Consider the following 23,514-nt stretch of genomic DNA (forward strand, 5'->3'; position numbering starts at 1 on the left):
TCGGGCCGGCAGCCGCTTCGTCTCACAGACACGAGGCTGCTTATTTCCAAAGGAGCCGCCCTGGATTCTCCCTTATGCTGACATTTCGGGGCAAGGCGCCATAAATATTTACACCAGCCCGGGCATCACTTCAAGACATGTGCAGGATTGTCTTCCTTAAAACCCTCTGAGGTAGCTTGAATTTCGCCTGAGACCCTGGAGTGCTGCTGCTGTACAATATGTCTACATGGAGCCGTGGCTGGACTTGACTCAGAATTGTGCAGGTTCTAACAGGAGCCTTCTGTGTTCCTGTGGTGGAAAGATCCACGCAGAACTAGTTGGAAGAGTTTTGGGAATTACTGAGTCAGAAGGGACCAATCTTGGCTCCCTGAACCCTCTCCCATAGTAGCGGGGTAGAATGGGGGAACACAGAAAGGAGGGGAGATGGACTCCACCGGATTCCCATGACTCAAGCACCACCTGTGAATTTTCATATTCTGAAATAGTGGGGATATTCCTACACCTGGTTTAATACTGTTTAGATTAGGCATCCTTCAGTCCTGAGAGGTTATGATAACGTGCTGTGAATAGAGGTCTTAGAACAGCATCTAGTGTGGCTGCGAAGGCCAATTCGAGAGTGACAATCCCTTCCATATTGAAGATAAACACAATCTGTTCCCCGTCCAGCTCCCTGATTTTGCTGGTTTCAGGACTGTCTCTTTGCCTCGGCCTGCTGGACAACGGTCTCTTCAAACTGGCAGAGGCCATGGTGCAACGCCTGCCTCCAGGCTGAACGCTTTTTTCAAGTAAATAGAAAGCACCAGAAACACTATTTTGGTTTGTCTGTCTTTTATTTTTAATATGTTTACTGAGTTGGGGGCAAGAGAAAGGAGAATACTAGCCTCTCTTCCTCCTCCATCATCATAATCAGGAAGCTGAACAGCATTATGGTTATTTTGACTGCTAGGTAGGCATCCTTCAGTCTCGAGAGGTAACATGCTCTGAATAGATGTCTTGGAACAGCATCTAGTGTGGCTGAGAAAGCCAGTTTGAGAGTGACAATCCCTTCCACAATGAAGACAAATACAATCTGTCCCCTGTCTAGCTCCCTAGTTTTGCTGGTTTTGGGACTGCCTCTTTGCCTTGGCCCGCTGGATAAGGGTCTCTTCAAATTGGGAGAGGCCATGATGCAACACCTGCCTCCAGGCTGAACGCTCAGATGTCAGGGTTTCCCATCTGTTGAGGTCCATTCCTAAGGCCTTCAGATCCTGCTTGCCAATATCCTTGTATTGCAGCTGTGGTCTCCCTCTGGGGCTCTTTCCCTGCACTAATTCTCCATACAGGAGATCCTTTGGAATCCGACCATCAGCCATTCTCACAACATGCCCAAGCCAACATAGACGTTGCTGTTTGAGTAATGTATACATGCTAAAAATTCCAGCTCGTTCTAGGACTACTCTATTTGGAACTTTGTCCTGCCAGGTGATACCAACAATGTGTTGAAGACAACGCACACGGAACATGTTAAACGTCCTCTCCTGCACAAGGGGTCCAGGACTCACTGCAGTACAGGAGTGTACCCAGGACACAGGCTCTATAGACCTGGATCTTAGTACAGTATATGCCGTCAGCTTCTTATTAAGCCATACTCTCTTGGTGAGTCTAGAGAGCATGATAGATGCTTTGCCAATGCATTTATCCAGCTCGACATCTAGAGAGGGTTTCAGATATGGTTGAGCCAAGGTACACAGAATCATGAACAACCCCCAGTTCTTGTGTAGAGATGGTAATAGAGGGAGGCGAGTCCATGCCCTGGCCCATGACTTGTGTTTTCATCAGGCTGATTGTTAGACTAAAATCTTGGCAGGCCTTACTAAAACTATTCATAAATTGTTGGAGCTCTTCAGCAGAAAGTGTAACAGCAGCTGCATCATTGGTGAATAGGAACTTTTGCATGCATTTCAGCTGGACTTTGGTCTTCGCTCTTAATCTAGAGAGCTTTCCATCTGATTTAGACACATTCTGTTGCAGTTCCCAAGGCGTGCTTCAGCATGACAGCAAAAAAGATCCCAAACAGAGTCAGCGCAAGGACATAGCCCTGTTTCATTCCACTTTGGATGTCGAAGGGATCTGATGTTGAGCCATCAAAAACTACAGTGCCCTTCACTTCCTCATGAAAGGACCTGATGATGTTAAAGAGTCGAGGTGGACATCCAATTTTGGGAAGTATTTTAAAAAGGCTGTCCCTGTTAACTAAATCAAAGGCTGTTGTGGGTTTTTTGGGTTCTTTGGCCGTGTTCTGAAGGTTGTTCTTCCTAGGAAGAACAACCTTCAGAACACAGCCAAAGAACCCGAAAAACCCACAACAACCATTAGATCCCGGCCGTGAAAGCCTTCGCAAATACATTAAATCAAAGGCCTTTGTAAGATCTATGAAGGCCACAAAGAGTGGCTGTCGTTGTTCCCTACATTTCTCATGCAACTGTCTGAGGGAAAATAGAATTTCATGTCCAGCTTGTTTTATGGCATGTTCAGCTACTGCTGATTTTTCCAGTTGTTGTAGTCTGTTTAGTTTAGCTGAACGTGCCATAAAACAAGCTGGACATGAAATTTTATTTCAAAATACTGGACAAAACCAGCAATCATTATGTTAGACTGCACAGGGAAGCCATTGAAATCCACAAACACCAGCAGAAGTTCAACAAAAAAAGAAGAAAGTTTAAAACTCAACAAGGGCTGGCTCCCACCACTGAAAAATACAGCCTGCAAAACGTCAACAAACTCTACCCAGCTGCAAGGACCAGTGATTACTGCACACAAAAGACCAGCTAACGATACCCATCAATCACAGTGACAGATCATCTCTCCCCCTTATCACAACAATACATACACAACAAAAACATGCTGATCACCATATTCACCCAGTCGCCTGAAAAGGACAAAATCTGATCCCACAGCTATAAATACTCAATTATCCAACAAACTGCAACAGAGCACAGACAGCATTCTGACTCGTCTCCTCTGAAGATGCCGGCCACAGAGACTGGTGAAACGTTAGGAAGAACAACCTTCAGAACATGGCCAAAGAGCCTGAAAAGCCCACAGCAACCATCAGATCCTGGCTGTGAAAGCCTTCGAGAATACAATAATTTCTCCCCTCTCCCACAATTTTTCCCCAGCTAGCTGCAATCATCAATGCAAGTAGCTGCCTCTCTTTCAAATAGTGATTTTTCTGAAGCTCATGCTATCTATCCAGCCTAAGATGACTTGGTACATAATGGCAGTTGCAACTATCCCTTGGTGCTTGTAGTCATGAGGTCAACACCTTTTGCTTTCAGGCCATATACATACAAAGAAAGGGTAAAATTTACAGGGAGCCTGAACTACTCCTATTTCATTGATAGCTGTCATTATTATTTGTTATTAATTTTTATGGTACATGTATACCCTGCCTTTCCACTACTAGGAAGTATGTGTTGTGGCTTATAATCATAAAAACTAATAAAAACAGATTTAACCATGAAATCATTAAAATCAATAAACCTAAAGTTAAAAATAATCTCTGTATATTAAACATTATCATAAAACAGCTTAAAGGATAAAAAAAAGATAAGAACTGCTAGATACCTCAGTGGTTTAGGTGTCAGAGGTGGGGTTTTGGATTCCCCACTGTGCCTCCTTGAGGGGCTAAACTTGATGATCCATGGGGTCTTTTCTAGCTTTACACTTCTAACATTATGATAGTACAGTATTATCTTCTATGTTCCTGTAAGCAGGCCTCTGTCTCTTCACAGAGTTATGGTTAACACTTGCCTACTCAGCATTGTTAGGTACAATAGAAAGGAAGCTCAGTTTTATATGAGTACTCAAAGGCTACATACATTACATATAAAATCCAGAAAGATAACTGTTTCTCTGCATAATAGAACAAAATGTTTTTAAGAATGAGGTGAAAATTGTGTTCAGTTTTCTGTAAATAACTGTGTGTTTCTTAAAAGGCTATACCTGGCGAGGGCCTTGGATATGTCAATTTTCAGGACAGAAAATAATTTTCCATTTAAAGCAAAATGCTATATTGAAATCATACCCTACAAAGCCAAGAGACTGAGAGCACAGATCCCTGCATGTCATTCAAAACATGGGTGACCTCACTGTATCTTAACTTCTACCCCATATGAACACTATAACATGCTCCCTCTAGACACTCTACTCTGCATACAGCACATCACTAGTGGTGTAGAAGAACTGAAATAATACAAAGACTTTTGTAGTGATAAAATCTACCAATAGCAGAATTACAGCTCAATCCTATCCACATCATGCAATCTTTACTCCAACCAATCCATATTTGAGGAAAGGAAGTCTTGTGTTTATTGGGTTTAGTGGTGATGTGGAGATTAAATAAACAAAACAAACCATCAATAGCAATATAAGACCTTGGATTCACTGAACAGCTCCCAACCAGTTCTTGGAGGAAATCACAGCCACTAACAAATGGGATGGATTTGCTATTTAAGTATGCTTCCAAAAAAGATAAGCCCTACATACTGCAATGTCTTATTTATACATCTGCCCTCCATTGGCTGTTAATGGGCTGCTTAAAGTTTTCCCCTAAGAAATATGTTCTGGGATAAAATGTATCCCAATGAAAACTAGTCTGACCAAAGAGGAGGAGGCAATCACAGTTTTAATCCCATAATTGTCATCTACACTGTCCATTTTGCTAAAGGCAGAAGGAGAAACTTCAGCTTTTCAGAAATTGTCAAGACTGAGGCAGAATTGCAACATCCATGAGTAATAGCTATGACAAAAAGGTCAGCAGAAAATCAAAAACTCACAGTTTGTGAAGGAGGTAAATGGAAAACTCTTAATAGCCATAACTATATGGTGATGAGAACTGCTGTATAATAGCTGGAAATATTCCAATGATGCCATTCCATAAGAGCAAATTAATAGCGGTTGCTTCTTGATTTGAGTACATCATGAAAAGAAGACTAGGAGATAGTAGGAGAAGGCCACAAGTAAAGAACAATAGAGAAGAGTTTGAGGAAGCTCATTATACATTTATAAATAAATGTAAACATTAAAAAAATCATCAATATACAGTGACCTCAGTGGAAGGGAAACCAAACCATGGTAAGCATGGCATGTACGTGATGTAGATGGAAATGTGGGAAAAGCATAATCACTTATTTGGTATACATGGAAAAGCTTTGGAATAGGGTGTATGCTCCAGTGTGTTGATCCATTATTCAGGAACCATGAGTACTGTGTTATTCTATTAGACAACCCACTGTGCAAGGGTTCTACTATGCCTCATTATTATCAGTCATACTGAATCAAAAAGCCAGGGTGCTTAAGACCTGGATATTTACACATATCCACACATTCTTATCACCTTAATTAATCCAGGGTGACCAGATCATCATCTGCTTGTGCTTTCACACTCATTAACCTGGATGACTTCCACACCAAGACCAAAATTATTTCTTCTCCAATATTTTATTTAAAAAGACTGCATGGCCACTTATTTAAGATGGACTTCGCTGGGTGATTGGATAGGAATATATCCTGTGTTTGATATTCTGGCTATAGATTATTTAATGTGACACTGTTGATTATTTCAAGTTTAATAATGACTTTATATCCAAAACAGAAAGTGTGGCTTCCAAATGTTGTTGGAGTACAAATCCCATCATCCTTCACCACTGCTTATGCTGGCTAGAGTTAATGGGAAATGCAGTCTGACAATATCTAGAGGGCAAGAGGCCCATTTTGCTGCATTTAAAGCCCTCTTCAAACCTAGAAAACACCTTAGCTCAATATCTTAAATGAACACGAGATCAGATTCTCTATACATAGACATGTAGTCAGAGACTCTAAACATTCTGCCTCTCCCTTATTTCAAGTACCCTGTTTCTTTTGTACAAACTAATGGTTCAACTATGTTTTTCAGCAGCTGTTCAGCATTAAGCAAGCTACTGTGATCAGCTGTTTTAGGCACCATAGAGGTCTCCATCATGATAAGTCTATGCTAATGGTAATGGGGGATACCCAGTATGGTGTAATGAATAGAATGACAGACTAGGACCCAGGAGGCCTGGATTTGATTCCCCAATCAGTAATTGAAGCTCACTGGGGGAGGGAAGGAGTAAAACCACTCACTTATCTTGAAAGCCCTGTTAGTGTCACTATATAAGTCGGTTCTGACCTGACAGCACACAACAGTAATTGGAGAGATGGGCATGTGGTCAGTGAGTGTTTCTGTTTTGACCTCTTAAAGGAAAAGGGCAGATATTGGTATGGTCCTAAACCTGGAGAAAGCTTTCTGTAAGAGAGAGTGCCTGGATACTGTCCCCCTCTCTTGCTCTGACATTTCTGCTTTGGAGATGCATATCACTCCAGAGAAACAAGGAACATGTTGTCTCTCTTATGTTTTAAAGGAAAAAAAACAGAGGAGAGGTTGATGCTGACAAAATGGCTGTGAAGCTATAATGGATAATTATGTGCTGTCAAGCTGATTCTGACTCCCAGCATTTTTAAGGAATAAATTAGTCAGAAATGCTATGACCAGTCTCTTCTCTTGATGATGCTCTGTGACTGTGTAGCTTGCCCAAAGTCACACAGGTAGCAGGACACATAATTCCATCAGCCACACACGCTCCATGTGATCTCAGCTGGCTGGTCTCCTGGAAGGCACCCTGTGGCTTCGAACTCCTGGCCCCTTCTGAATGCTCACTGAGCTGTAATAGTTGCCCAGCTGTTGCCATTAATTTGCAATGATAATCTGCCTTTTTTTCAGGCAAGGGCTATCCTGGCTAGTGAAAGAAGTTGTGTTTTCTTATCAACCCAACTTGAGAATACTGATAAATTGTCTTTTCTAGAATGAAGCCTCTAGATTCTTCTGCAATCTGTAGCAAAACAGTTTCAGAGCACTTAGATATTAAAATTACTTGTTACAGTGACCTTGTCTGCTTACCCAATTCCCAACCTTCTTTGCCTTAAGCAGCAATCCTCACAGAACTTTCTTTCTTATTATGCATATCCTGCCTTTCTTCCCAAGAAGACCCAAAGTGGCTCACGATAGCAAAACAGACAATATCAAAAGCTTTAAAAAATACAGTAAATTATTAGTAAAGATAAAGGATCCTCTTGACATTTTAGTCAGTCGTGTTCAACTCTAGGGAGCGGTGCTCATCCCTGTTTCCAAGCCATAGAGCCAGCGTTTGTCCAAAGACAGTTTCCGTTGTCACGTGGCCGGTGCGGCTATACATGGAACCCTGTTTACCTTCCCACTGAGATGACACCTATTTATCTACTCGCATTTACATGCTTTTGAACTGATAGGTTGGCGAGGAGCTGGGACAAAGCGACGGGAGCTCACTCCGTCATGTGGATTTGATCTTACGACTGCTGGTCTTCTGACCATGCAGCACACAAAGGCTTCTGCAGTTTAGCACGCAGCGCCACCACATCCCTTTAAATTATAGTAAATTATTATAATGTCAAAAATAAATTAAACCAGTATTCTATTGAGATTAAACAGATTAAAACAATTTTTAAAGTATATTAAAAATAAAAAAAGATACAACAGTTCTATTTTTACAGCCCCTTCATAGTCAGTATTTGAAAAACCTGATTTCCCATGGAAGGGAGTTCCTTAATTTGGGAGCAGCAACAGAAAAGACCATATCTAGTGTCTTCACCACATATACTGTACTACCTGTGAGGGTGGCAAGACAGACAGAGAGGCTTCCTTGGACAATTGTAAAACCCAGGATGGCTCATACAGGAAGATTTTTATATTATATATATATATATATATTTGATAGCTGGGACTCAAGTCATTTAAGGCTTTAAAGGTCAAAAGCAGCACTCTGAATTGGGCCTGGAAATGGACCAGCCTCCAGGGGACATGTTTAAACAGGGAAGCTATATGTTCCCTGTAACCACCATAACCTCGTTTAACAACCTGGTTGCAGCATTTTGGACCCCCTAAAGTTTATATTTAAAATATTTTTATCCCTCTTTTCTCCTTGAAAAGAAACTAAGCCAGCTTACAACAATGAGGTAATATTTGAAACTACAAACCATGAAGAAGGAGGCATCTTACATCATTAATAGGCAATACTAAGGCAAATATCAATAAAGTTTCTCAACAGTTTCCAAAGGGAGTCACATAGTACAGGGAACATTACGCGAATCTTGCTGAGATGCAACTAAGGCATGTGTCACCCTCACCAAATCAGACATCTCAAGGAATGGGCATAGTTGGTGCTTTATTTTAAATGATGTAGATACACTCCAGGCCACCACCGAGATCTATGGAGGTCAATTGTAGTACACCCAGGCTAACGACCTGTGAAGGGAATCCTCCCTTCTTTTTTTTTGAGCTCTCTCTATTGTTATGCAAAGCAGTTTGGAGCGTCTTGGTCCTGAATAGAAATTGAAATCTATTAGGCTTACAAAAGATCTGCTCCTCCTAGATGCACATTGTTAGAACTGTTTTATTGATAAGAATCAAGATGGGCCTGAAGTTTTAGATTTTTCTTCATGGTTTCTGTATAGCAGATGTCATGAGTACTTTCTCTTCAAAATTTATCACCACAACACTTCTTCTTCCATTTCACAGGGTGGGAGTAGGAGCTTGGAGTGTTGTTCTGTTGCAGCAAAACCAACAATGAGTCTTGTGGAATCAGATGAAGCTGGTAAAATGCACAAACATTTATGTCACATAAACCTTGTTAGTCTTTACAGTGCTACAAGGCTCTGATGTTTTTCCCTATAACATGTGGGTAATCATTGCGTGGTATTTAAAATAATCTCACTTTCACTCTACTCTACTGCAACTCACTAATACAGCTACCTCTGTGTTAATTCTACAGTCCTTGTATCAATGTACAGTATCATGTTGCCATTGATGCCACTGTGTATAATAATCATTGCAAAAGGTCAGATGATCTGGAAAACACCCTAAGCAATATATTGTGTATTGAGTCTATTTAATCACCTGCATAAAGTACACTGAGATGACTGCATACTCTCTCTTTGATGTTTCTTGAAATAAAAGTCATGAGAACTAAAGATAATGCATATAAAATATGAAAAACATTATTGTATTGTTGCAGGATTAAAGACCAATGCTGTGCATAACGTAAACGTTTTCTGGAATGCCAAGCACAAAAATGCTTGCTGAAGTACTATAAATAGACAGCACAACACATAGCCATGTGGGAGAGAACCACCCACAATCATTGTCCAAATCCTGACAAAGTCAGGTAAATTTGTCAGTGAATCTGATCCTGTTCCCTCTTTCTCCTATTGCATTCAATAATTTAGAACAATAGGCATATTTAGTGGCAAGCTGATGGTACATTCCTTTGCAGCAGATGTGACAGAAAAGAGGGGGGCTTGAGGCCTAAAACCTCACTGTCACAGGACCAATCTTAAGTTGCAATCAAGTCAGACTTAGCACTGTGCATTGATACACAAACGGAGCAACACAGTCTTTCTCAAACAGTCCAAGCACTGTTTACTTCTGGTGTTATAATGCACAGGCCAAGCCAGCCTGTAATGTCTCCACTGATCGATCAATCTGCCCCACCATCATCCCTGATTCAAAATGTATAGACTTAGGTATTTCTTGTAGTGATATATTGAAATTCAAGAAGTAGGTTTTTGTTGCCTGGAGATAACAATTAAATCGCCATCAGGAGCCAATATATCATAAAAGTGAGTGCTGTCTTCATAAATGACTTGCAGTTTATAGCTTAAGATCCTTCCCCTAACTGACCCGCCTACAAGAAAATAAGGTTATTCTGCACATCAACTACTATTGCATATGATAAATATGTGGGGTTTTTTTTGTGTTTGTGTAGTGCAATGGTTCTCAGCCTTGGACAACCAGGTGTCATTGGACTGCAGCTCCCAGAAACTCCTTCCAGCACAGCTGGTGGTGAAGGCTTCTGGGAATTGCAGTCCAAGAACATCTCAGTTACCCAAGGTGGAAACCACTAGTGTAATATATAGAGTCAGGCTAAGACTCAAGAGACCTGGGTTCATATCCTTGCCCAGCAATGGAAATTCACTGGGGAATGGTAATGGTAAAAGTACTCTTGGAATATCCCACATACCATGAAAATCTAATCTAGTTTCAGTTTTTTAAACATCAAAAGAAAAACATGCATTTCCTCCTTGAAAGTACTAATCACATATCTTCACAGATGTTTACAATACATGGACATCCCTTGTGGATTCTTGTCTCTAGGGTTATCTATTGTGCCATCTATTGTCCTGTATTCATATGACATGCTAAGGTTTGCAGCATATCCAGGCATGTTTATTCATATTCACAGCTTTTCATTAGATCAGAGATGTCCAACTGTTTTAGCCTTGGGGATCACAGTTTTTTTTCCCAAATACTGTACTGTGCTGCTTAGTCCTGGAACTGTCTGACTGGATTTTGTAGTATAGTTGATATTACTTAGCAGGAGCAGCTTCATAGCAGTGAAGCATATGCATTCAGGCCTAGAAACCAAATGGGATTCCTTAAAACTACTTGAAAAGAGGCGGGCTGGCAGTGACCATATATCTTTCCAGAATACATGAGATAGTGATATAATAACATTAATAAGAATCACACATAGAGAATAATTACAAGTAAAATGGTTAAACAACATACCTGGCAGTCCCTGCTTGGTTCAAATTTAGAATCATGAAAGGCTGGTAAAATTGTATAATCTGCGAGACCAAGGTCATATTTCCAACTTTCTCACTTAGAGCCAGTGTGGTGTAGTAGAGAAGGAGGTGCCCCTCCTCCAAAGGTGGGGAGAATGCCCACCCTACCTGCTTGGATCGCAGACTATCACACACCTATGCTGCTATTCTACAGAACCTTTATCTAAGGATAAAATCGTGTTTGCAAGAAAATCCACAGGGATTTTTCCATCATAGGACAAAGCGCCGAAGTGCTATATTACCATAACTCATGTGTCTAACGTACACCCACTACAACACAGTATACCTGATTGTGTACATAAAATTTATCTGTAATTACAAGATTTCAAGAATTCCTAAATCAAACTTGTAGTGTTGTGTGCTGTCAAACGATGTATGGTGTTTTACTATTATTAGTTATGGTGACACTTCACAGGGTTTTGTAGATATGGAGTATTAAGAAGTATTTTACCATTACCTTCTTCTGGGGGGGGGGGGCTCTGCGGGACTGTGCAGCTTGCCCAAGGCTAGACAGGTTGATTCTTCTCCTAGGAGACACAAGAGGCAGCCAAACTCCCAACACACCAGCTCACTGAGGTATCCCGCCTGCTAGGATGTTCTTATCATAAATCAATAAACAAATGGAGGATCTCCTCACAGACACTCTTGCATGCATCTGTGTGAAGAAACCATGTATGACAACTTGAGCTTGTACAATCATGCCTGTGGAGGAAAGGGGGAATAAACATGTAGTAAATACACATAGCTATAGATTGCACCAGTGTCTGCCACTGGCTGGAGCTTGCAGGCACCGTACAGGCATAAGCAGCCTTTATCCCAGTAGGTTCATTCATTAAGTGGTATCCCTTCTGCTTCGTTGCTGCGGGAGTGGTAATAATATATCAAAGCGCCAGTGTTCCTGGTGACTTGCATGATCTCTCTGGGACAGTCTCACATTTTCTCTTCTTAGCATGGTGTCCTCATCAGTCGCTTTGCTTCAGGCTCTTTCTTCTTCCGCAGTATTTCTGCTTGAACATGCCATTACCTTGTTTGCCTCATGTCTCTTCAGTTCCTCCCCCCCCCCCCTCCTTGAGGGTTCTTTGTTACTGTGTGGGCCAGTAAAATGATTTGGCTGCAGCTCCTGATACTTCAGGGTCCTTAATCAGAATACAGAATCCTTTGGGGGGAAGCGTATGGCTTTCACCCTGGGAGAGTTGACAGAGCCCTGGGTGGTAGGTATCTGTGGGGCTGTGCTTTCAGGAGGAGGGAGTCTCTTTCCAAACCCCATTTTGAGCTGTGGTTTTGGTTTCCATAGTGACACTTCCTGTGGTGGAGAAAAAGAGGTAGTGAGTGAGTGCAGTGCTGTGAGCGTGGCAGGCAGCTCGCTGCACTCCTCCTTTCTCTCCCTGCCGGGGATGCTCCGAGGGCTTGTGCTGCAGCCTCAAGGAGGGGCTTCTTCCAGGCTGATGGTCCTGGGTTTCGGGGACTACCTGTGACAGCAGCACGAGGCATGCTGGGAAAACCCAAACACCTGGGCGTCCAAAATGGCAGAATGGTGAGTGAGTCCACTTTAGCTGCTACTTGGGGGATGGCAAGGAGAGAGGCCACTGCACCAAACCAGAGGAAAGTGTTGTTGTTTCTTCTGTCCCTGGCAAAAGAGGCTCCCGAAAAAGCAGCTTTCCCAAGATTTTTCCCATCTCGTCATTTAGGAGCTGGGGTGTCAGCTTGCACAGGAAGGAAGAGCAGCCTTCACTGGCTGTCTCCTCCTAGGGCCTCTATATCGGCTGTAACTTTCAGGAGAGCTTTCCCCTATTCCTGAGCTCTAAGGTTAGTAGCAAGCACACCCCTTGGCTACAACATCGCTGCACTGGAAAGAACGGGATTCTTTCGGCCTGGTTACATTTGACCTCTTTGTCCCAGCTGATTTTTGCAAACAGGGACAGAGGGTAGCGGCAGTAACTGCTCCGGGAAGCGTTTTTCCTCACATCAGGTGGGAGAGTTTCTGTGGCCTGTGAAATCTCAGCACTTTTCAGGGACTTCAGCTTCTACGCAGGAACCTACCACAAGCACAGATGGAGCAGGGCTGGTGTGAGAGCCTCCGGTATTGTGTTACACAACCCAAGCATGACTGGCAGTCACAAAAGGCAAAGAAGGGCTGTTAATTAGATTACATGGGCTGATAACACGGTTTGCAGGAGCTTTGTGTCATGAACCAGGGAAAAGCCAGGAGCTGCAGCTTGAATGTGGGGGCATTGACAGCTGTCTGTGTGGGAAGCCTGTTGTGAAATACCAGGAGTTGGTTTGTAAAGCTAAGCCTCCAAGCCTTATAGGTTGCTTGGAAAATAGGTGTGACCTTTGGTTGAATCCTAAACAATTCTTGTGTGAAGCCTTTGGTGAGAGAATTTCCAGTGTGATATTGTTCCGATAGTACTGGATCGCAGCTCCCACCAGCCCTGCCTGGCACAAGTAATGGTGAAGAATGCTGGGAGTTGCAGTCCAACAGCATACGGAGGGCCTAACTCACGCCCCTATTGTTGTGCCAGTCATTATGGAAACATCACGTAGATCCTGAAAGTGTCCCCATAACAAAGTGGTTCATGCTTTAGTAATCTCCAGAATAGATTGCTGTAATGCTGTTTACATAAGGCTGCCCTTGAAGTCAGTATGGAAATGTCAGCTGATCCAAAATGCAGCAGCTGACTGATCTCATGTACCAACAGATATGACCATATATCTCCAGTCTTGGCAAATCTCCATTGACTCCCTTTCAGTGTCTGTGCTCAGTTCAGTGTGCTAGTCATCACATAATAAAGCCCTAAATGGGCTGTTGGAATGTCTCTTTTATACCTGTTGGAATGTCTCTTTTATAAAACAGCTACCCATCCCACCCGGTCCAGGATGTTAGAAATGATAACACCAAGGGAGGCCAAAAGAACAAACACCAGAAATGGGCTTTCATAGTTGTGGTCCCACAGCTCTGGAATAAATTTCCAGCAGAGGTTCACCAGGCTCCTTCCCTTGCAGTCTTGAAGAAGCCAATAAAAACAAATTGTTTAAATCTGCTTTTTATTAGTTAACATAGCTGTGATGTTCAATGTCACCTTATATTGTTTTTATTTAAAAGATAAGTTAGCTAGTCAGTGGTTCTATTGATTGATTGGTCTGTTGATTTGTATTTGTATATTGTTTACATTTTGTTGTTCTTCTACATTTTGTCATACACTGTCCAGAGAGTGCCTTGCACTATGAGGCAGTATATAAGCTGACATCAATCCATCCATGCATCCATCAATCAATCTATCTTGGTTTTTTAAAAAATAAAAATTTCCTACAAATGGTTGAGGGAGGGGCACAAAAGGCTATTATCTTGAGGGCCACACACCACCACCCATTTCAAGAGCATTGCGGACCTTTAAAAGGGGGAAAACATAACAGATTGAGGAGGTTGGTGGAGGAAGGCTGGCTCACCTAGGACCCCTGTTTCAATAAGACAAGGTGGTAATGGCTAGTATTTGCACAACCACACCAAAAATTGAAAAAAGAGAAGAAAATGAAGGTGCAGGAGGAGAAAGATAGAATCTAACATTTTAATTACAGTATGTGAGCTATCCACTTAAAGCCCATAAAACAAGTATCTCTTCACTCTTACACACACAGTTGATCCTAATACTGCAATAATATTTCAGTATATTGCGTGAAAGAACAAATAAAAACAATATTTCAGAATACTAAGAAGCTATCTAAGCGACACAACTCTTCCTGTTCACCTAACACCTCCACAAAATGGCTGGTAGAGGTGCTGCAAGAGGATATATTGATGGCATACTGACCTCAGTCTGAGCCCTCTCTCCATAGTGCTTCAGTAATGAGAACATCCAGAGGAGATCCTGGGCTTTTGTGAATGATCAACTGTCACTCACCTTCTCTTTTGATGCCAGCAGTTCAGTCTACTGTATTACTTTTGATTTCTCCTTTCTTCAAATCAAATTGGTCATCATCTTCTTAATCCTCTGAATGCCACACATGATACAAAGGATCCATTGTAGTGTTTCTTTGTCCCGGGAGTAGATATTGACTCCTTGTTCCACCCCAGAATTTCACAAATACTCCTAATTCGGCCTGGTTTTGCACATTTGTTTGAATAAAACATACAAAGATGTGGTGAGACCCAGGAAAGCATCTTAGTTCCCTGAGACTTCAGCTAGCACCATGATGCTTAGCAGCCCAAACCGGTGTACAATTTGTTTGAATGGGCAATGCCGAGCTGCTGGCACCAGAAGAGAAGGCGAGTGACAGCTGATCTCGCACTAAAACAAATTTGATCTCTGGTCTATATCTGTGATGCAACACTTGAATTCCTGTCCATGGCTCTTTGAGAATATCATTGTACAAGGGAGCACATATGATCTATATTTCATTGGATCTGAATTATTCCACCTGAGGTAAGATAAGGCTAGGAATTAGGGCTAAACAAACTCTGTGGCTTTCTACAGTATCTTGCCTAATACATAACTACTGGTAATTATCAGAAAATAGGATTTCCTTTACCAGAGCATGGAAAATTACTTTAAAAATGCAGTTCCCAGAATTTCCCAACCGGCATAGCCAGTGATGATGCTTACTAGGGGATTCTGGGAGCTGTAGTCAATAATAACATTTGCAAGCATTGTACCTTACATTGTGTGTAGGATCACAGCATACTTTTGAAACATCACAGTAGATGGGGTGAGGCATGGCTTATCACTTCTCCTGGGATAATATAATCATCATAATTGATGGTTTCCCTATATTTACATCTGTAAACAGTCAAGATGGTTTCTGACAGTGTTTGCCGCTGGAGCAAAGGCCGTGTCCATGCTGTGTAGTGCTCCTATTGTGTTCTTTCATATCACAAATAACAACCCTTTGACCGCTTTTCATGCTTCTTTTTCAGGGCCTGGCAGTATCTGATGGGGGTAAGTAGGGCCTATGGCTTGGGGCATAGGGTTGGATCGGTGGGATCAAAACCTTGCTAAATGTAGCAGGACTTGTTGGCTTGCATGATATAGAAGGTAGTATGATAACTGCTAAATTCATCTGGGGACAAGAAAGACTTGATCACAACTCACAGTAGCTCATGATGAAATGCTGAATGACACACACACAGAAAAACCCTTGTGCCACAAAAGAATGTAATAGGTTTTGCCTATATTAGTATTCCCAGAGGCTTGGTAGGAGCTCAGGGAGGGCTCGAAAATTTTCTTGTATTTTATTTTCCCTTTCTTTCCCTTTCTTTTTCTTTTCTCTTCCTGTTGGTAAGGGATTTGGGGAGTTGCAGTTTAGAAAAGAGAGAGCAATGTTCAGAATGCCAAATGGCCACTGCTAGCTCCACAACTGCTCAGTATGATCTGCTGTACAAAGAGACCGGGTTGATGGGCATGGCCAGCCCTATCATTATACAGATGGAGATGGCCATCTCAAGTGCCAGATACAGGGAGACAGAGTAGCAGCAGCGTGTTGGAGGACACTGTTGTGACTGCCAAGAGGCCTGCCCTGTACCTGCTTTCTGAAAAGGAGAACACTATCCCACTGTGAGTGTTGAGGTCACATTCAACCGCCAGTACTGTATTGGGAAATGGGGGAAGAACTGTCACCTTGCCTGTCACATCAGAAAGTGGAAAGTTCAGGGCTGGCTCTGCCCTTGGGCATTAACAAGTTTGGAAGACCTCCAACTCATAGCATCATCTGTTGGGGCTAGAAGGGATCTGAAGTCTCTCTCTGTTTCACAGCATTGAACAGCTCTGGTGCCCGGGGCAGTAATAACAGCGTGGACAGCCTGCCAAGCACTCAAGGTGTTGCTCATTCTGTAGGGCAATCTGTAGCCCGTTGGGCTGAGTCCTTTGAAATGCTGCTGCAGGACAAACTTGGTGTTGACTACTTCACTGTGAGTTCCATTTCTTTTTCTCTTGATCTCCCTCCCTCCCTCCCTCCCTCCCTCCCTCCATTCTTTGCATGTATTGCTTTCATTAATTCCACTTTCTGCTGTCATATGCATGGAGCCTGCATAGTGTTGCACCTTTTGGAGCAGGTTGGGAAAAATGTCATCTCCTCTCTGAAGGGTAACCACACATCCTGGTTTAGGAAGGACAGTCCTATGATTGAAACGCTGCCAGAGTCACTCTTCTCAACATAGGATCCTCCATTTGAAGGGCCATCCAGTCTATGTCTTATTTAATGATGAAGAACCATAAAGAGGAAGATCAGGGACCTTGAAGTTGTCCATCCACAGTTAGCATCTGGACAGCAGGCTCAACAGACACTCAAGTCACCTGGCCACAATCTTCTCCAGTCATGTGATATCCACTGTAATTTTTTAAAAATTAAAATAATATTTCTAATCTTACATCTGTACATACAAATTAGCACATCTAATTTTATGCAAATCAATGTCCTCCATGTTCTCCTTTCTCATGATGCATGTTTTCTTTTTTAGGGAGGCATGTGGCCACCCTGCGTCTCTGCGTTCCAATCCCTCTAAGCCTAGGTTAGATGGCAACTAATTTTTGGGCTTGTCTACATGAGCTTACTTGCAGCAGGCTGGTGTGGGCTAAATATGGTTGTTTAAGATTGGGTATAGATCTAGTATGCTGTTTGATGTGATCCTTGTATCCAAATGGCATATGCACCTCAAGCAACCTTATTTGGTCTGGTTCCTTCCACTATCAATTTGCTGTACTGTATTGTGAAGTGGATTAAGAAGATAGCCACTTCACAATATTAGGAAATTAAACACTTCCTCTGTTCTGTGGAGGGGCAGAAGAAGTAATTTTAACAATCTATACAGGCAGCACTGACACATTAAATCACTTGTAAAAAATAAAATAAAATTGAAAACTTCCTCTCAGAAGTAGGAGGAGACTGGAGAGAACAAATAAGGGGATGCTTTTCCTTTTCTTTGTGACTTTTCTTCATGGTCAGACTGAGAACTTTCTTACAGCTGAATTCACCACTGAGTACCATCTGGTGGTAGGTTTGACCACAGGCAGATTTTCAACCTGACCTTTAAGAAAATAAAATAAAAGAAGCCCTTAGTAGCCTCCTCCTTTCTCCTTCTACTTCTGGGAGGAATGTTTCAATTTTATTTTATTTTTATATAAGAGATATACTGCATTAGAACTGCCATAGTACAGTGTACAGTATTTTTTTACTTCTCCTACCCTTCAACAGATCAGATGAAGTGTTTAATTTCCCAGTAGCATGAAGTAGCTGTCTTCTTAAGCCACTTAACAATATGTGAAATTGAAAGAGTAGGGCAAATTGACAGCTGCAAACTCTGCTTTGGATTGTTTCCAGTGATCGCATGCACTGGAAACAAACCAAAATGGTGCAAATCGTCCCTGCACCAAAAAAAGCAGAAGCTCTGAAAGGTGCAGATAGGGGATGAGTTGGTTTGCTCCAACTATTATTTCATGTGATCACCAGAAAAAAGGAATGAACCAGCCTATCCCTGCGGCAGACCAAACAGTGGGACAAATGTCCATCTGATTGCACCCTTTCTCTCTTCTGTATGGGTCTTCCGGTGATTCTTAGCTGTTTAGATATTTGCTGAATCCCTGTTTTCATCTTTACTAGATACCATTGGTTATATTACTTCATATTCAGCACTGTTGGCAAATTATTAAACCTGGCTGAATGCTTCCTTAACCTCTTTGACATCTTATGCCCCAAAATGCTACAGTGAGAGTTTTAGGATAGAGTGGAGCCATCAGTGAGATTTTATTATATTGCTTTTATGCCATTTTTTAATTGTTAGCCACGCAGAGTAGACTTGGGTCTAGATGGGTAGGGAATAAATTTAATAAATAAATAAAATATTTTTTCTCTCTCATTTCCTTTTACTAGGAGTTCCTGAAGAAGGAGTTTAGTGCTGAGAATGTTTATTTCTGGCAGGCCTGTGAACGGTTTCAGCAGATCCCAGCTAATAGCACTCAACAGGTAAGAGGATATCCAAGGAGAAAACCAAATTTTGCACTGGTGCATATCTTCCATGGAATGAGAGATATGTAATGTTAGCAACCGTAGGTCAGTTTGGTCTTGATTTGTTCTGAAATGGACTTCAATGAGGTTTTCCTATCATTATGAAATTTAGAAGACATTGTCATTAAAAGGCTGAGATTCTCAGGAAGCCTCAGGCTGTGCAGGGTTCAAGATGGCAAGTAGTACATTTGTCTGTTCTCAAAATATACATTCTGGTTTTGGGAAAGGGACAGGTCTAGAAATGGCAGCATTAAACCTAGTCTCCAAGAGACAGAGAACATAATTCTGTGCACACTGCACAGAAGGCAGGCAGGCATCTTCCAGATGATGTATGTTGCAACTCTGACCATCCTTAGCCAGCATGAGTGTCGCTGTGTTTATAGGACTTGCACTCTGATACATTGGGAGAGGATCAAGTAGAGGAAGCCTTACTATCATTTACACACTTTATAAATTTGTCTAGATTGCTAATTGTCTTTCCTGTGCCACTTCTATTATTCATAAGGAAGGAATTATGAAGGGCACTTAAATCTCTCCCTTTCATGACTAGTGAACCTTGTGACCTCTGCCCTGAACTTTACTCTTTAAACTGGAGATTTTACTAGGTAAGGCCCACACACTGTGGCTAGATTCTTGATTCTAAAGAAAAATAGAAAGGAAAAAGTGAAACTTTTTGGAATGTTGAATTCTGCGCCCAAATTAAGGGCAATGCTATTGTTCTCTACTACTTGCTTTGTTGTTGCCGTTTAGTTACGGACCCTCTACTTAAGGAATTAATCCGTATTGGAATGGTGGCTGCAAGTCGAAAAGTCTGTAAGTCGAATCTCCATTGACCTACAATGCACTGAAAACCGATTAATCCCATAACTAGTGGTTTTTATTCTATTTTTATTCCATTTTGGTTTTTTTCTGGTCTGTAAGTCGATTCTCTGGCTGCAAGTCGAATCTAAATTTTGCAGCCAGAGAAGTCTATAACTCAAAAAGTCTGTAAGTCGAGCCGTCTGTAAGTCAAGGGTCCACTGTATTAAGTCATGTTGGACTCTTTGTGACCCCATGGACCATAGCATGCCAGGTCCTCTTGTCTTCCACTGCCTCCCGGAGTTGGGTCAAATTCATGTTGGTAGCTTCGATGACATTGTCTACCCATCTCATTCTCTGTCGTCCCCTTCTCCTCTTGCCTTCACACTTTCCCAACATCAGGGTCTTTTCCAGGGAGTCTTCTCTTCTCATGAGATGGCCAAAGTATTGGAGCCTCAGCTTCAGGATCTGTCCTTCCAGTGAGCACTCAGGGTTGATTTCCTTCAAAATGGATAGGTTTGTTCTCTTTGCAGTCCAGGGGACTCTCAAGAATCTCCTCCAGCACCACAATTCAAAAGCATCACTTATTTGATGGTCAGCCTTTTTTATGGTCCAGCTCTCACTTCCATACATTGCTACTGGAAAAACCATAGTTTTGACTATGTGGACCTTTGTCGGCAAGGTGATGTCTCTGCATTTTAAGATGCTGTCAAGGTTTGTCATTGCTTTCCTCCCAAAAAGCAGGCTATCTTTGAAAACAGTTCTAAAACTTCAGTTAGTACAAACAAGCTTCTAACTGGTTTGTAGGAATTGCTAGGTTTTCTGGCAGGGACAGGCTGCCATAGTAGAATCTTATGGTGCTGGTGCTTCACCATCTGCATTGGCTCCTAGTGTGTTTCTGGGTTGTTTCAGTTCAAAGTGTTGGTGTTAACTTTTCAAGGTCTTGGGGGCTTGGGGCTAGAACATTTACTCCAAAGCTAGAAAAGAGAGGGCTTTCTCACAGATAGCATCCCTTTGAAATATGCTCACAAACACTCCTGGAGGACATAGCAGGGCGGTTTTCTCTCTCTTGATACCATTCAGAAATATTTCTTTTTTTGGCAGGTATGCTATATTTTTTAAATCGGGCTTTACATGTTAAGCTCTTTTATTGTTGTATTAATCTTCTGTTGTTTTAATCTGTTTTATTCTGTAAGCCATGAACACTGTAACCCAATCACCATCGCTCCAATAGCTCTCTTTTACCTTCTCATTGGAGATATAATAGAGATGGAACAGATAGAAATACGACAACTTTTGCTTCTTGTCTCCATTAGTATCAGGACTCTCTCATCCCACATGTTTTCTCTCTAGTTGGCCCAGGAGGCTAGGAGGATCTACGATGAGTTTTTGTCAAGACATTCGGTGAACCCAGTCAACATTGACAGACAAGCCTGGATTGGGGAAGAGATGTTGGCTACTCCCACCCCAGACATGTTTAATGTCCAGCAACTCCAGGTGAGAATAGTGTCATTCACTGAGTTCTGAGATGCAGGGTGTACGGAAGAGAAGAGGGCACTGCAACAATGGGAAGCTCGGGACATTACCTGCTCCTTCAGTCTTTGAGTCAAAAGATTCTGGCTAACTTCATTGACTATTACTGGCTGAAGTTCTAAGTGTGGAGAGCTGTCAGCTGCCTGAACCAGCATGGTGCTTGACTATCCCAATGTTTTTCGTTTCAGATCTTCAACCTGATGAAATTTGACAGCTATGCACGTTTTGTCAAGTCTCCGCTGTATCAGGCATGTGCAAAAGCTGAAAGCCAAGGGCAGCCCTTGCCAGAACTGGGGCATCAGTCCCAAAGCGGCAGCCCCCAAAGTGACCATGGCAAGGTACAAGGTCTCCCCTTTCAGACTTGAGAGGGCTTAGTGTGATGTCTAGAAAACTTGAGAAATGTCCATCTCCCATTTCCTCTTAATTGGGTCCAGCAATTATCATGGGCTGACGTCCTCTCTGGCTTTCCCCTAGAAAACAAAACTAAAGACAGGGAAATCACTGCCACTGGGTGTGGAAGTAGCGGGCAATGTGATTGGCAGAAGTCCTCGGAGATCCTTCCGAAAAGGAGACCGGAGGGAACGTCTCTGGGGAGGTGAGTCCAAACTAGGGAATGGTGCTATAAATATGGTGCGGTTTTATTTCGGATGGCCACAGAGGTGTTTCACGATTGGTTGATGGCCAAGGGCCATGTATTCACTCAACACACAAAGAAACCCTGATCTAACCCTGCTCATGCATCTGTCCTAGAGGAGAGAAATGGCAGTGAGGGGTCATCACAGTGGCGTGAATCTCAAGGTTCTTTGAATTCCTCAGCTAGTCTGGACCTGGGCCTCTTGTCGTCTTATGCAACTTCCACCAGCTCTCAGCCAGAGGTAAGCATTTCTGGAATTTAGCATATCTTCTTGAAAATCTAGAGCTGTGGCAGAGAAAATGCCAGAGCTTGGAAATGGTACTCTTTTTTTTTTAAACCACAACTCTCAGAATCCCCCACTCAGCATTGCTGAGTGCCAGGATTTGCAGTCTAAGAGAAGTAAACATTCCAAGCTTTGCGAAATATATTGCCCTCTGTTTGCTGCAGTGTGGGCACTTGGCTCATGCTTCACTCTCTCCATCATGACTGCTGCACCATGGGTCTCACCCAGCCCCCTGCCAACAATCTATAATGCGCTATGACTGTGCAACGTGGAGGAGTTCTGTGCAATTTAGAAATTGCTCTCATTGCCACTCATAGCACATTGATATTTTACCTCCTGTAATCTCAGTGTTCTCCAGTGGACGCCCACCCCTGGAACTGTTGTAAAGATTTTGCTTACAGAGCCATAGAGAATCCCAGCTTGTGGGAAGTTAGCTCTCCCTACAGTGGCCAATAAAAGGAGAACACAGAGTAAAATTATCCTTTTGGATAGTATTACTAGCAAGAGCTCAGAAGAACTGAGTATGTGCGTATCTAGGGGAACAGCATGGCACCAAACATTGTTTCGAGGTGCTTGATTTGTACAATGAGGATTACTTTACTCTCAACACCTTTTTGCAGTTAAATTACTTTCTGCATGGAGAAAAGATTATTTTCTTTGTTCAATTAATTCCTTTTTCAGAAAAGTAAGTAAATGTATTTGTTCACCAAACACTTCTTCATAGACTGACCACATCCTTCTTTCACTTTGATAAACACTGATAAATTTCAGGAGGCTAGGCATGGTAGGGCAGCACTTCCTCAGGTGCATGGGCAAAACATCCTGTGCATTTTTATTTAGAAATCATTCACACAAACCTCCATGACCTTTATTCCTCAACAAGTTTATTTAGGACTGCAACCTTAAATCATTCTGAGTAGTGCATGTACAAAGACTTAAGCCCTACACTCATTACATCAACTTACAGATCAGCTAAGAACATACAAATACATAAGGCTATCCATGGAGATATGCCTTCCTTGGGCGTGAAAGCAGGGAACCTTTATTCCAACCCATAGCTAACAGAAAAGCCATAAATCCGATTCCAATTACAATGTAAAATGAGTACTGTTAATCTGAGATGGCAGGATTCTGCTCTGCTGTGTTCTGCTTCAGACAAAAAGTGGAAGGTGAGGGATATCTATTTGAATGTTTGTTCATTTCAACAAGGTCCCTACATGGAGTAAAATTGGCATACTATAAGAGAAATATTGTAATGAGTTCCACGGAGTAACAGTGGATTCAGTAGTGCTACAAGACTGAGGTACATATACATGAATATACTGGGCACAACTGAGCCACAATTTCTTTATTAGGCTGCAATTACACTTTGCTGTGATTTGATTCACCACCTGTATTACGGATGTACGTACGGTCAGTGATCACACCGGAGCTGCAAACTGAGTCAGGAGTTCAGTATTCACGAGATGCAATGTGATTTGCATTTCAGCCCACAGCCCCCCTTCAGTTGTTTGTTCCTCTGGTCCTTCTCTTCTAATCCTTTTATGATTTGCTG

The 23,514-nt window shown here is 42.1% G+C and overlaps 1 protein-coding gene across 4 annotated transcripts in view; it reads left to right on the top strand.

The window, feature by feature from the left end:
• Positions 1-12,016: 12,016 nt before the first annotated feature.
• Positions 12,017-23,514, top strand: part of RGS14 (regulator of G protein signaling 14) — a 47,343-nt gene continuing 35,845 nt past the window's right edge. For 2 of the 4 annotated variants that reach the window (XM_078385549.1, XM_020790375.3), the window contains exons 1-8: positions 12,017-12,250; positions 15,629-15,650; positions 16,464-16,618; positions 18,577-18,669; positions 20,863-21,006; positions 21,231-21,380; positions 21,517-21,637; positions 21,793-21,917. In XM_078385549.1, coding sequence (XP_078241675.1) covers positions 12,206-12,250; positions 15,629-15,650; positions 16,464-16,618; positions 18,577-18,669; positions 20,863-21,006; positions 21,231-21,380; positions 21,517-21,637; positions 21,793-21,917 — 855 coding nt within the window. In that variant the 5' untranslated portion in view covers positions 12,017-12,205. Of the gene's footprint in view, positions 12,251-15,628; positions 15,651-16,463; positions 16,619-18,576; positions 18,670-18,757; positions 19,525-20,862; positions 21,007-21,230; positions 21,381-21,516; positions 21,638-21,792; positions 21,918-23,514 lie in introns of those variants that run through there. The other 2 variants (XM_078385550.1, XM_078385551.1) reach the window with 2 other exon arrangements.

This window comes from Pogona vitticeps, chromosome 2 (assembly GCF_051106095.1).
Source record: "Pogona vitticeps strain Pit_001003342236 chromosome 2, PviZW2.1, whole genome shotgun sequence".
Lineage (NCBI taxonomy): Eukaryota > Metazoa > Chordata > Lepidosauria > Squamata > Agamidae > Pogona > Pogona vitticeps.